This window comes from Nycticebus coucang, chromosome 2, assembly GCF_027406575.1.
Source record: "Nycticebus coucang isolate mNycCou1 chromosome 2, mNycCou1.pri, whole genome shotgun sequence".
In the NCBI taxonomy this organism is placed as follows: Eukaryota; Metazoa; Chordata; class Mammalia; order Primates; family Lorisidae; genus Nycticebus; species Nycticebus coucang.
The window spans coordinates 83673031-83687205 of record NC_069781.1 but is presented as its reverse complement, the minus strand read 5'-3'; the positions used below and the strand labels follow the sequence as shown (position 1 = coordinate 83687205).

At 36.7% G+C, this 14175-nt stretch overlaps 1 protein-coding gene across 1 annotated transcript in view; it reads right to left on the bottom strand.

Annotated features, from left to right (window-relative positions):
• Positions 1-14175, bottom strand: part of TMC1 (transmembrane channel like 1) — a 357992-nt gene that overhangs the window by 42887 nt on the left and 300930 nt on the right. The window contains exons 9-11 of the mRNA XM_053575001.1: positions 12819-12961; positions 3410-3554; positions 2582-2776 (exon numbers count right to left, since the gene is read on the bottom strand). Coding sequence (XP_053430976.1) covers positions 2582-2776; positions 3410-3554; positions 12819-12961 — 483 coding nt within the window. The remainder of the gene's footprint in view (positions 1-2581; positions 2777-3409; positions 3555-12818; positions 12962-14175) is intronic.

Sequence of the window (14175 nt, the reverse complement as noted above, 5' to 3'; positions counted from 1 at the left end):
ATGACAAATGCAACAAAAAATAGCTGGGCATTGTGGTGGATGCCTGTAATCCCAGCTACTCAGGAGGCTGAGGCAAGAGAATCACTTAAGGCCAAGAGTTTGAAGTTGCTGTGAGCTGTGATGCCATGGCAGTCTACCAAGGGTGACATAGTGAGACTCTGTCTTAACAAAAACAAACAAACAAAAATACTCATATTCTCCATATATACATGTATAGGAGTACGTGTAAGTGGTACTAGTAATAGTCTGCTTTCCAGGATAGTGAGGAAGGCAATTTGCACCACCTTCTACCAAGAGAAACATACTGTTCTACATGGCAGCTGATTCTTTTTTTTTTTGGCAGCTGATTCTAATATGGTGATGCACTTCACAACAAGCCCTCCAAAGAAAATAGAAAACGATTTGCTTGAGGATGAGGTCCTGACTGGAAATACAAATTTTACAATCATCAGCATATGGACTAATGCAATTAGTTGAAATTGTTGAACTCCCTGAAATGGGCTTAGGACTAAATGCTAAATCCTGCAGAATGCAAACTTTTAGGGACACACACAAAAAATGTAATGTGTTTTACCAAAGAAAAGAGAGGAAATTCAGAGAAACGAATAGAGAACACATAACATAATTTATGAAAGCCAAGATAGAGAGGTTTTAAAAATGAAAGACTGATCTATAATGCCGAAGGCAAGAGAGCAATGCAGGAGAATGAGGAAGAGAGAGAAAGAGAGGATAGAAAGACCAACAGTAAGAAATATGGTACTTATCTCTTAGTTGTTAAGTGCGCTTATTATTATATTATTAGGCTAAATTAATTCAAGGGAAAGAGTCTAAAACATCTATTCATTTTCTAATGGGGAAAAAAGATTTCAAGTAACTCCAGTTATTATCTTTCCCAATTTGGTTCAAATTGTCACCACTAAACATTTTCTAGTTTCCCCTGTGGACTTCATGTTTTGAATGATAACTACAAAACTATATTTAGAAAATAATTGCTAATATGTTTTTGTCATTTTAATTAAGAGCATTATATAAGTATGACCAACAGGATCCAAACTCAGCATGACATCATATAAAATCAGCATGATATAATTTTAGCCTAATATAAAAAACTGGCAGATCCTGTGCAATCTTATATAAAGTAAATTTAAATTCAGTGTCTTCCAATTTGTAAAGTTACTCATGAATCCCCATTATTACCCACCAATGACACCAGAACTCAGGAGTTGCCTGAAACAGGTGTTAAAGAGGTTCTTGCAGAGCATGATTCTTTGAATGATAATCAACTATCCATACTTTAATATGGTTCATTTAAACAAAAATACGATCAATGTGAACCATGGGCCAAAGCAACATAATTTTGCCTACGTGTACTATTACAATTATAAGAGGGAATTTTGAAAGCAAACTTAGTAAATGGTATAAGGTATTCCTTTCTTTTAAATAAATACAATTCCTCTGCCCAACGACTTATTTTATAGGTTTTTATGAAGTGACTATATTATAGTCTTTAAGATATAAAAAAATAATAATAATAAGATGTATGGACCTCAATCTTTATTGGCAGTTCTTTTAAAACACCTATAATGTTTTTATGTGGACCCTTTTTTGGTAAATAGATTATATTATTTGCTATTCCAGATATTTTAGGAAATTCTATGCTTGTGAAGATTCATCTTAATGTTTTGGTCCATAGGACTCTTCCAGAGTTTCAGTGTGGGAAGTCTACACTTCCCACAGCCTAAATCTGCAAATACATTGAAAATGCCCAAGCTCAAACCGATGTCACATTGTATGCTAGAACACTTTATGAAAGAGAACAGACCCTAGCAACTACTCATATCCAGTTATTTCTTGATTCTAAGTATCTACCTCTAGCCTCCTTTCTGTGACCTGCTAAAAGGGCAGATTTGCTAAAAACATATAAAAATCATAAAGTCTAATTCCTGGCAAAGAACTAGCCTTCCTCATCTGAATAGTATTTGGAGGAAGGAGAAGTCAGATGCTGGGAAGGAGTAGATGGAAAACCGAGGGAAAGTTAGGCTTCTAGTGAAACAGAGAGAAGCCCAAAGTTAGGGAGGTCATCTGACTGATTTCAGTGAGATCCATGCAGGGACCAAGGGCTGTGTCGTGGCTGCTTCAAATAATCCAGTCAACCACTGGATCTTTCAATGACAGATGTGGGATTTATGAAGAAAGCAACATAGGGTCATGGAAAGAGTCTTGGACTTGAAATCAAGACTCTTAGTTTCCTACCCTGATGCTTCTCATAACTTTTTGAACATAAATACATCACACAGGCTCCTGAGATTCACCATTCCTATCTGTAACATGTGGTCAAACTGTATATTTCCTAATAGCTCTTCTGACTCTAACTTTTCCTCAAGTGATAAAATGAAAAACATAGCACCAACTTAGAAACAAGACTGGAATAGAGTTAAAAGTGTGCAATGGAGTTGGTGAACTGTAAGGCAGGTTAGGGGGAGGTAAAGAGTGGCCTTATTTAACATTCCATCTTAGAAGCAAAAATGACAAAATAACAAACATCGAGTGATAAGCACATAAAAAGCATGCAGAAACGAACTTCATTTTTTTCCCACCACCCAAGGGTGTCAGGATCCTGCTGTGCAAATTCCTGGGATCGCTTCACTGCCCAAAAGATGAGGTATCCACTCCCACCAAGTGTTAGGAACACGAAGAAGTTAGCAAGAAACCTCAGGAATCTGATCAAGTGGACATTTTCTTCTACTTGGGCTGCTCTTTCTTCTATTATAGCTTCCTGTACCCAGGCAAAACAAAACAAAACAAAAACGAATGTCTTAGCTACAAAAAGTACCATGAACACAGGAATTCGTTTTGCAAACATCAAAATGTGAGGAATGACAATATAAACTAAACCTGGGATTTCCCAAACCATGTGGCTATGGCCTACAAGTGATGGCAAGTAAGACAAAGTGGAAGGAAGTCTGGCAAACAAACTGATCAAATTTGTGCTAGGATCATCTTTATTCTAAAAGAGATTTTCTCCCAGTACAATTTCTTAGACTACAAAATAATGTTTTAAAGTCACTTTAAATATTGTTCTGACTCATTCCTATAAATAATTAGTGAGCGTTGTTCTATAATTTAGAATATCTGATTCTGATTACTGCTGGTCTCCTGTTACAAGCAAGTAACATTACTTTGTTACCATATTTAAAGAATAAAAGTCCTCAAGGAATAATAGTGCTTTTATGGTTCATTCGGTATTTTCCAGTCATAATCAGACCCAGGCCCTGATCCCAGTAAGCAGAAATGATGAGTTAATCTTTCTTCTAATTGCCAAAATAATGCATTCTCTAGGCCATGTGGAAAACCTCTAATTTTATTCTTAGAAATACAAATAACAGGCTTTTAAAGAGCCTGTCATTACCTTAAAGTTCATGGTGATAGAATTGAATTTGTTGTCTGCTGTTTCGGGATTGCCAATCAGGTAGTCCCAGCTGGTGAACATCTTCCAGCTGAAGTTGAACGTGTTGTCGTCACCACCTCCATCGTCCCCGATGTTTTTGGTCATCCTGTAAAACCAGGAAGTATAACCCATCAGCCAGAAAGAAAAGAAAGAAAACGGCATTAGGGCACAACAAATTAGGATAATTATAGGTAAATTGGAGAAGTAATTTCTAAAAGACATTTTTTTTAAACAAACTTGTTCTAATGAGCAGAAAGTGGTTTATTTTTAAGTTATGTTTTTCTTTAATTTTTAAACTGCCAATTTTCAGGCCTTCAAAATTAAAAAAACTACTAAGCACTGATGATTTTAACAATTCAACAGATACATAAAAATACGTATTTTTTTCCCTTAAACTGAGAAATTAATGTCAAATAGATGGATCTTAACCTTTTATGAAAAAAGGATCCCTTTAAGAATGTGATAAAAAACCACTCCAGGAAGGAGGGTTTTGTATATGTATAACTATATATATATATATATAGTGTGTGTGTATATATATATTTTTATGTGTATATGTATATACATAAATATGCATATACATACATATATACACATAAGTATATGTATATATAAGTATATACATATATACACTTTCAAACTAACAATATATATGTGTGTGTATATATTTTTTTATGTATATTATATATAAGTATGCATATACGTACATATATACATATACTTATATAAGTATATATATACATATACTTATACACTTTCAAACTGTTTCACACAACTCCAGTTACTTTCCAGACCACCTAAAGCCTATGGATGGACTAAACCAGGCCAAGAAACTCCTACGTAAAATTTAATTACTCCTAGAATTTTCTCCCACAGAGCGATTACACTGAATGCATTACATTTCTGTATACTCTATAATTCTTGACAAAAAAGTCAAGATTTTCATACAATCTTAATGTCAAGTGATATATTCTAATCAGTGATTCTTATTTTAATTTATTTTTTGCTGGAGGAGATGAAAATGCATATACTTATAGGTTTGTTTTAGTGGTTGGAGATCTATATTCCACTAACTCCATTTCTCTTTCTTCTCTATCACTATAAATAGAAAAATTAAAATTTCACACAACACGTGTCATAAAACAGTCTCATAAGGTTTTGTTTTTTTTAAATATTATAGTCACATGTAACCAAAAGGAGAAAGAGAAGCGATGACATACAGCTGACAGTGTAGGTGGACAGGCGTCTCCGAGGTCATCCAAATTCACTTTTGGTAGTTTATGGAGGCTCATACATTTTAAGTAGGCTGACATGTTATGAAAAATAACCACAAATAATTATTCTTTTCTTCCTTCCACCACTTTGCTCTTTGCCAGTGGTGATTATGTGTATACACTTGTTCTCCTCAAGAACTTAGCAAGAGGTCAAGGTGGTTATTCTCCTTTTCACAGATGGGGAAGTTAAAGCTTAAAGATGTGAAATAATTTGCTGGCATTATCCAGAAGTAAAGCAAAGAGATAGGTCAAGCGCTAGGGTCTTCTGATTTTGCCCCAGCGTCTAAGCTAAGACACCAGGAGATCTATTGAACCATAGAAAAACACCTTTTTTACAGGTCAAAAAGTTTTGAAATCAGACATTCCCTGTGGTGTAAACTATGGAGAAAATAATTTATTTTATTGCTATGCCACAGTCCACATTTTGTACTGTCACTGAGCAAAGATTAGGACCTCAAGTAAAAATGACCACAGAACAGATAAGTTTTTTGTTTGTTTTTAAATTGAAATTGACCTTTTTAAAATTCTTTATTGTCTTAGAAATTGTATGGAAGAAAAAAAGATACTTGTTTAAGGTAGTTTCTTTTTTTTTATTGTTTCAGGTTAATTTGAGGGCGCAGAGAATTAGGTTGCAATGTTTGCACTTGATAGGTAGAGTCCCTCTTAAGTTTTAATGGAGTTTTATCAACGATAGCATTTTATAGCTGAAGGTGGCCTTTCAGAGAGGGTGAACAAATTGGGAACTTCTAACATGTGAGAAATAATGTGAAAAAGGGTAGAATACTGAAAGGGACAAGGAAGGATACTAAAGACAAACGTCTGCTCATGGCATGTTTTTGTTGAGATACAAACACTGATAGCTAGAAAGTGTTCCATGTACAGAGCTACTCTTTCGCTAGAGAGCAAAAATGTGCTTATGAAAATTTCTTCTTTTTCAAAGACACTATATAGTCTTCAACTACTATGTCTATGAGTAGCAATCTCAATATATCATTTGTTTTGCCAGGGAGTTGGGGAAGACAATTGTAGCATTTATGCTGTTGCTAAGGATTTTTATACTTAATTTCTTTCCTTGGTTCACACGTTTGCAGTTCTGTTTATGCACGAGGGTCATTTGGTTATTTCATGGATACCTGGGGATGTTTTTAATAAATCAGATAAATACTTCCATAAATTCTAAGCCAACAGGGGCACTATAATGTAGCCTCTGCTAAAATGGAAGTCAGGATGGGGAAAGGGATGGAGAGGGAGGTAGGAAACAACCTTCTAGAAGCTCGCAGGATAAGACCAGCACACAAGAAAAAGAAAATTATTGCAAGGATGGTACTAACTGAGTAATCCCCCTTATCTGAAGTTTCAGTTGCCAGCAATCAATCTGTGTCAAACAATATTAATAGAAAATTCCAGAAATGAACAACTCATAAGTTTTAAATTGCATGCCATTCTGAGTAGTGCAGTGATAGAATCCCATCCCTCTCTATCCCATCTGGAACGTGAATCCTCCTCTTCTCCACAGGTCCATGTTGTCTATACTCCCCACCTGCTAGTTACTTAGTAGCTGTCTTCGTTACCAAATCCACTGTTGAAATATCACAGTGCTTGTGTTCAACTCACCCTTATTTTACCTCATCTTGGCCCCAAAGCACAAAGGTAGTAATGTTCGTACCTAACTTATAAACTGGCTGAATCTGAGTAGCTCATTTTCAGTGATGCTGTCTCCCTATTCAGCATAAAGACTGATTCGTGAGTGACATGAACCTTACAGTAAAACTTCTTATTGCAATGTGTTCTGAGAACATGATATGAATCCTGCAGAAACTGCCTTGTTTACACTTTTCGTCTTGTCATTTTTAAGTGCCCTTTTGTGTTCTGTTTTTTAGTACAGGTATCAGAATCTTTTTACCACCAACGTGGTTTTAAGAACACTACCTCTCTATCTAACACCACCAAATTGCAGTTTATTTTCACCTCCAAAAACTTCTGACAAATTCCATCCTATTCCTTCTTTTATCTAAAATAAATCTTATTTTGCATCAATTTTTTTTTAAAAAGAGTAGTGATATTGGCAATTCAGATATGCCAAAGAGAACCCATAAAGTGATTCCTTTAAGTTAACAGGCCAAAGTTCTCACTCAACTTAATAAAAAAGAAAAAGAAAAAAAAATCACATGCTGAGGTGGCTAACATGTACAGTAAGAATGAACCTTCTATCTGTGAAATTGTGAATAAAGGAAAAATAAATTTGTGTTAGTTTTGCAGTCACACCTCACATTGCAAAAGTTTCTGCTACAGTGCTTGATAAAGGCTTTTTTTAAGATAAAAAGGCATTAAATTTGGGGTGGAAGACATGAACAGAAACATATATTAATTGATGTCATCCTCCAGGGGCTTTGGAATGTATTTCCTTAGGATAAGGGAGGAGTACCATATTGAATTCTCAAGAAAGAAGAAACTGCAGCAAATATTAGACTGCAAAGATGACAGAAAAATACAAATTCATAGTATAGTCAGGGTGTATTGTCCACAACCTCTTTCTTTGTCATCTGTTTCCCCAACTGAGCACCATGAGGACAAGGACTCTATTTTGTTCACCATCAAATCCCCAGGCATTAGATAGATTCCCAGGTTGCCCATAGTAGGTACTCCATGAACAGTAATTAAATTAACCAAGAAATACATAAGTTGTTGTTCTGGAAGTAAATTTAGCACCAGAGTGTCTCCAAACAAATCCATGGTGCACTTTTTCATGGTTCAATACATATCATATCATATACACCCATTACACCATTGCTATTCACCTTGTCATTATGATAGGTGTTCATAATACCATCTCACTTTATAAATAGTTGCCATTTATCCTGGAACACTACTATCCCTAGTTTATGTGTGCAAGAGGGCAATTTTTCATGCTGAGTATCATAACCATAGATGCAGTTCATAAAGCAGTAACATGAAATAGAACATGGTGACTTTAAGTCTTTCATACCTCACTGCTTTTCTGCTCCAAGCATTTCTGAAACAAGGCCAACTGCAATTTGAGGAAGTGGAGATAATCAGATGCTTTGGGGGATTTTCCAGGACATCGTGCCATGTAGGCCAGTCCTACTTACCCTTCCCTAGACTGTAACGTGGTCTGAAATCCTTCATTAAAAAAAATCTAACATTGTCAATGCCAATGAAAATATCTGGGGAAAGTAAAATATTGGAGTAGTGCCTGCAAGGGACTCTGTTTTTCTCTAATTAGGTATGAGAAATTCTTTCAACAAAGAAAAATGAATTGGGGGTGAGGGTAGGAGGGAAGAAAGAGACAGAGAAGATGTTTAGGCAGAGTGCTGGGTGGGTCACAGCCGTCTGGGTTAACCAGCACTGACGAAGTGAAAAGAAAGTGGACAGAGGCCCTGGCAGTCTAGGGAGAGGGGAGAAAAGAAAGTTTCTCTGATTCAGAAATGATGTTTAAGGTTGTAAGACAAAAACTTAGTTTTGATAGATTTTATTTTTTTGTTGCTTTTCAACGAAATTCAGCCATAGGAGTCAATGCAAGGCCATACAACTCCAAAGGAATTTGGCAACAGGCAAAGAACAATTTTAATATGGAATTCAAAAATTAAAAAGGCTACCTAGGACAAGCTAGAGCTATGTCCTTGTCATCATCAACATAGATGACTCCATCTCAGAAATCAGAAAAAAATAAATACTAGAATTAGAGCACAGTGGCATTAAAAGTTCAGTTCTGAAATTTACTGTCTATTTGATCTTGGTCAAACCATCAAACTCCACTGAGCCTTAATTTCTTTATCTGTCCAATAGAAATAACTAATACATATTCAGCCCAGTGTACAAGATTGATGGGAGGAAAAAATTGGCTTGGCTGTGTAATAAGAACAATACAGAGGGTGGCAAGTTGTGAGGGTAAAGAACACTTTCTCTTTTTCTTTTTCATAGTTATGGGGTCTTGCTATTGCCCAGGTTGGTCTCAAACTCCTGGCCTCAAGCAGTTCTCCCACTTGACCTCCCAAAGTGCTGAGAGGCCTGAGTCACCACATCCTGCCTAGTAGAAGATAGTTTTGAACTAGAAAAATCTAGGTTCAAATAGGTCCTCCGGTCAATGATCTTGGGCAGTTCATTTAGTATTTCTGAGTTTTATTTCATTACCTGTAAACTGGTGAAATTAATACCACCTACTTAGTAATTTTTAAAGGTTAAAATTGATGTAATTTAAACTGATGCATAGTAGATACTCAGCAAATGTTAATTACTATTTTTATTTCAAATAAAATTATTATTATTGCAGATTCAGAAATACAGATGAAAATATTGCAACTTTGCCAAATTTAAGCATACTCACATGCATGTTTTAAGGCTGGTTTATAGTACATGAAGGTTTGTGAGAGATACATACTGTAAATAAAGATACTGTGCACACTATTTTAAATTGTACACAAACTTTATGACTATAAATGTATATGATAGTCTATGTACACAAAAATTTCAATATCATTTGGGTTATATATGGCCCTTGATTTAGGTATTTGAGGATATTTTCAGCCTATCTTATGAATATTTTTATGGCCAGACTCATAAACAGAAAAGTGTAACTAATCCCAGGGCACACTGCAATAGGGAAAAGTCTTGGAAAAGCCTATTGGGATAGGACACAGGAGCTCTCACTAGGCATGCGTTCCCTGGATGATTTAGCTGTTTCCAGCAGTTCAGCTTCTGTAAGGCATACCAGTGAAACCCAGAAGTTCTATCTTAGTTGACTGCTTCTAATGGGAACAATTTGGTTTTGAATTTCAAAATACCTTTACAATGGGACATAAAACTTCAAACCAATGAGGACAATTGTGTTAAAAACTTGCTTTTATACATATGAAACTACACTTATTATGAAGATTTCTAAGTTTCTGATGTGATTAGGAATATACACTGACCTGGAAAGGAAAGGAAAAAGAAAGGAAGGGAGGGAGGAGAGGAGGGAGGAAGGAAGGGAAGGGAAGAAAGATGAGGGAAGGACTTAAAACCAAGGTGCAAACCATTCAGTTTGCTGGGAGTTGAGGACGTTTCCAAATGCAAGACTTTTAATGCTAATAAAGAAAGAGGCCTGAGCCATCCTACCTTAAAACCCCAAAATACTTTCTTGGTATCTTTTCTCATTTTCCCTTCCATTTTCTTATTAAGTAATTAAAAATAGATATTTGCCCAATTTTGGGATGAGGCTGCTGCAGCTCACAGTCTGGGTAGGATGACAAAGTCCTGATGTGGCCTAGTTCCTTTGTATTCAGTTTGAGTAATATGCCTCATAACTTCATCATACTTCCTCTACTAGGTATATACCCAGAGGACCAAAAATCACATTATTACAAAGGTATTTGTACCAGAATGTTTATTGCAGCCCAATTCATAATTGCTAAGTCATGGAAAAAGCCCAAGTGCCCATTGATCCACAAATGTATTAATAAATTGTGGTATATGTACACCATGGAATATTATGCAGCCTTAAAGAAAGATGGAGACTTTACCTATTTCATGTTTACATGGATGGAGCTGGAACATATTCAAGAATGGAAGAAAAAGTACCCAATGTACTCAGCCCTACTATGAAACTAATTTATGGCTTTCACGTGAAAGCTATAACCCAGTTATAACCTAAGAATATGGGGAAGGGGGAGAGGGAGGGGAGGGAGGGGAGAGATTGCAGAGGGAGGGTGATTGGTGGGATTACACATACAGTGCATCTTATAAGGGTACATGTGAAACTTAGTAAATGTAGAATATAAATGTCTTAACACAATAACTAAGAAAATGCCAGGAAGGCTATGTTAACTAGTGTGATGAAAATATGTCAAATGGTCTATAAATCCAGTGTATGGTGCCCCATGATCACATTAATGTACACAGCTATGATTTAATTAAAAAAAATCATCATACTTATTCCAAGAGTATATCAGATTGGATGGGGGTGGGAAGAGGTGACAAATAATTCTATGCAATTATTTATAGCTCATCAATTCTTTTTCTACTAAGTATTGTCCCCAGGGCTGTGGTGAGGTGGGATTCAGGTACTGATTGCTTCTGTACTGTCTTGGTCTGTAGGTTAATGAGCTTAAGCCACTTGCAAATCGGGTAGAGCAACCAAAGGTTCATGCCAGAGGGAGAGGCCAAAGCCAGACTGGTTTGGTTGACATAACATGGATGACATTGGGGTAGGAAACGTGGATTTGGTGCCTTGCAGACATTCTAAATGGCACGTTTGAGAAAGCCACTGCTTCCTCTGGAACTTCTCTATTTAATATGTCATCACCAGTAGTGTAAGGTTACGGAACTACACGTTGAAAATGTGACGACTGTAAAACACACATCAAATTTCAAAGACTTGGTAACCCTCTCAAAAGACAGAGATGATGCAATAACAATTTTATATTGATCATATATTAATATAATATATTGGGTTAAATAAAATATTCGATTAAAAATAATTGAACCTGTTTATTTTTAATATGACAACTGGAAATTTTTTAATTATATATATGGCTTGCCTTGTACAATGATGTTCCAGATACTTTAAATTCATCTGCCAGAAAGCTGTGTTACTCAATCTAAAAATCTATTAATGTACAACTGAGCAACCATATATGATTGCACTGCTTTGGGGGGCTATTTGTGGCCTCAATTCTTTCCATGCTGGCTTTATTTGTTTCTTCAATTGCAATCCTAATAAAATTGCAATTCTATAAAATCTTTTATAGAACTTTCATTTGCCACACTTGTCCTGAGTGCTTTGTATGCGTTTACTCATTGAGTCCTCACACTTGTTACATCTCTATGAGAGATGGAAAATAGAACAGAGCAGGTGACTAGTTTGTTGGCAGTTGTATAAGGTGCATGGCCTCTGAGGAGTCACTGAAAAATTCTGAGGAATTGGACATGAAAAGGACCAACACAGAAATGATATGTAATACTTATGATCCCTCAGCAATGTAAATGATGCCACTGACTTAATCCAACCAAAGAAATATAGTCAAAACATTAGAAAATAGATTGTTTGGAATGTGGTCATACTTTATCCAATGAACAGTTACCTTATATTTGAGATCTCTGCTTATAGTTGTACAGGTTGATGAATATCTTGGATATGGGGTTTCTATCTTGGATATGGGGTTTCTTTTTTTCAAGTCCCGAAAGAGCATAAAACTAAATATGAGAGTTTTTCCTGCAGGAACCAGTCAGGTTTAGAGCACACTTGTGTCACAGACTGTGACAGAGAACTCCAGCTCAGGGTGACTGTGCCCTTTTTCCCCTCTTAGCCCCTCAGGCAGGGGACTTCGAACAATGAGGTAAAAGTCTGATTTACCTTGTGCACCATTAAACAAAAGAATGGGAAACTTGCTTGAGATATTTCAACTCTTCCCTAAACTATTCAGAAAATCAGCTAAAGGGGAGATTTTCTTATAGCCCCAAATAACTGAGGTAGGTTTCCTACAATGCCTCTTAGTGGGGTATTATATTTCAGGCAGGGGAAGAAAATGAACTGCAGTATTATCAGTATCCTTCCCCATACTCTAATAAATCCTTTCCCAAGACAAACATGGTTACACAGTTGAGCGTGACAGTCTCATTGGGAGCCATTCGTTTTGCTGTCTACACAGCTAAAATTTTTTGGATGAGTGATTATTCTACTTTGTAAAAAATGAACAGAGAACAACAGACTTTTGCCTGTTGAGCTGATTCTGCAAGATGCAAACCTCACTGCTTGCAAAAGGGGTCAGCAGCTGTTCCCCTCTCTTGTTGGCAACAGTGACTCACACCTGGGAGTACAAAAAGGCATGTTTTAAAAATATGTTTAAACACAAGATAGGCATGCAACCATCAGGCTGACCTAGTGAGGTGACTCAAAGGCCTGTGCTTGCATTCAACCCTTTTGTTTTGAGGATGTAATAGTGTCATTACAGTGTCAGTGTTGAAACTAAGCTACATTTCAGCTCTTACAGACTCTGCATCCTTTAGACGTGAAATTATACTCAATTCTTAAATTAATCTCCCACCCCATGCAATTCCAGATATTGTGGTTCACTTCCCAAAAGACAAATGACACTTACGCTCTGAGGACAACCAGAAAGCTGTATCCAATGCACATAATCCCCACCAGAAAATAGGAGAGCGGCAACCTGAAATTCATCCATCCGATTGTTCTTTTATTGTCATAGTAGCCATAAAAGAGGACCGAATATTGTGCCAAGCCCTAAAATCCAACAACAAAGCCACTTAGCAGATGCTGTGAAAAGCAACTCCAAGGAAAAGATTAACTCTTAAGAGGAATGACAAAATGACATTAATTTTCAACCTTGGGTCACTGCTCTGACATGAGCCCTTTGTTTCCTTGCCCAGAGTGAATGTTTCAGCTGCCTCCTTGATTGGCAGCTTCTTGGTTTACTCAAAATTCAGTTCCTTCTAAACAGATAAAAATTTGTAAGCAAATATAGGCTTGCTCAGCTGTGGAACCATTACGATGAAATGCCCCTTGATTTAAACATCAAAACACAGTTCATGATATCATTAGATTTACAATTTTCAGAGCGTGGTTAATATGAGCGGGGGTTGGATCAGAAACATGCTTCCTCAGAAACATGCCAAGTTCCGTGGCAGGTTCCCCATCTAGTCACTGGAGCCATAACTGGATCTTTCTCCTTACAGAAGAGCTCCCCCTTAGCAAAAGCGAGGAACAGGTGAAATGATTGGAACCCAGCTGTGCAGTTCCTGGAACAAGCGTGTTCACTTGCACATTCTGGTCTCTTTCCTAAACATTATCTGCAGGGGTCGGAATTACCATCTCCCAAAGCCATCGGAACAGATCCTCTCTACACACAGAACACTGGCACATTCTGAGGCTGCTTTGTTTCACAATATTCACCTTGTTCTCTTTCTCACATCCACTCTGTTTTTCACTCTCAGCCTCGAAGCATAGCTTCATATCCCTACGGTATAGATCCATCCTCCAGTGCCTCTCTGACTTCGCTCTGGCAATAACTTAAAAATTACTATGTTTTGTGAAATGAGAAAATAATAACTTGCCACTGCAGGGCTTCCTCTTGAGATCAGGTGAGTCACCCATGAAGCTTAGAAAATCCAATTGGCTGCTTCCATATCATTTAAATCAACCCAGGGACTTTGAAGCCCATTGCTGAAGAGGGAGGAGAAAGCAGGGGCTGTGGAGGAGCAATAGGAGGAAATGTCGGGGATACTAATTACCAGAGGAAGAATTAAGAGAAATAATCCTAAAAATTGCCCTACACAAAGACCACCTCAAATCAGAAGCCAACAGAGATCTGGGGAAAAAAAAAAAATCTTGCTTTCACATTTTCAAATTGCTTGCAAATTTATTATTTAATACTGTACTCTTTAAGAACCAGTAGGAAATAAAATCTCCAGAAAATTTCAGGGGCATTCATATGCTTA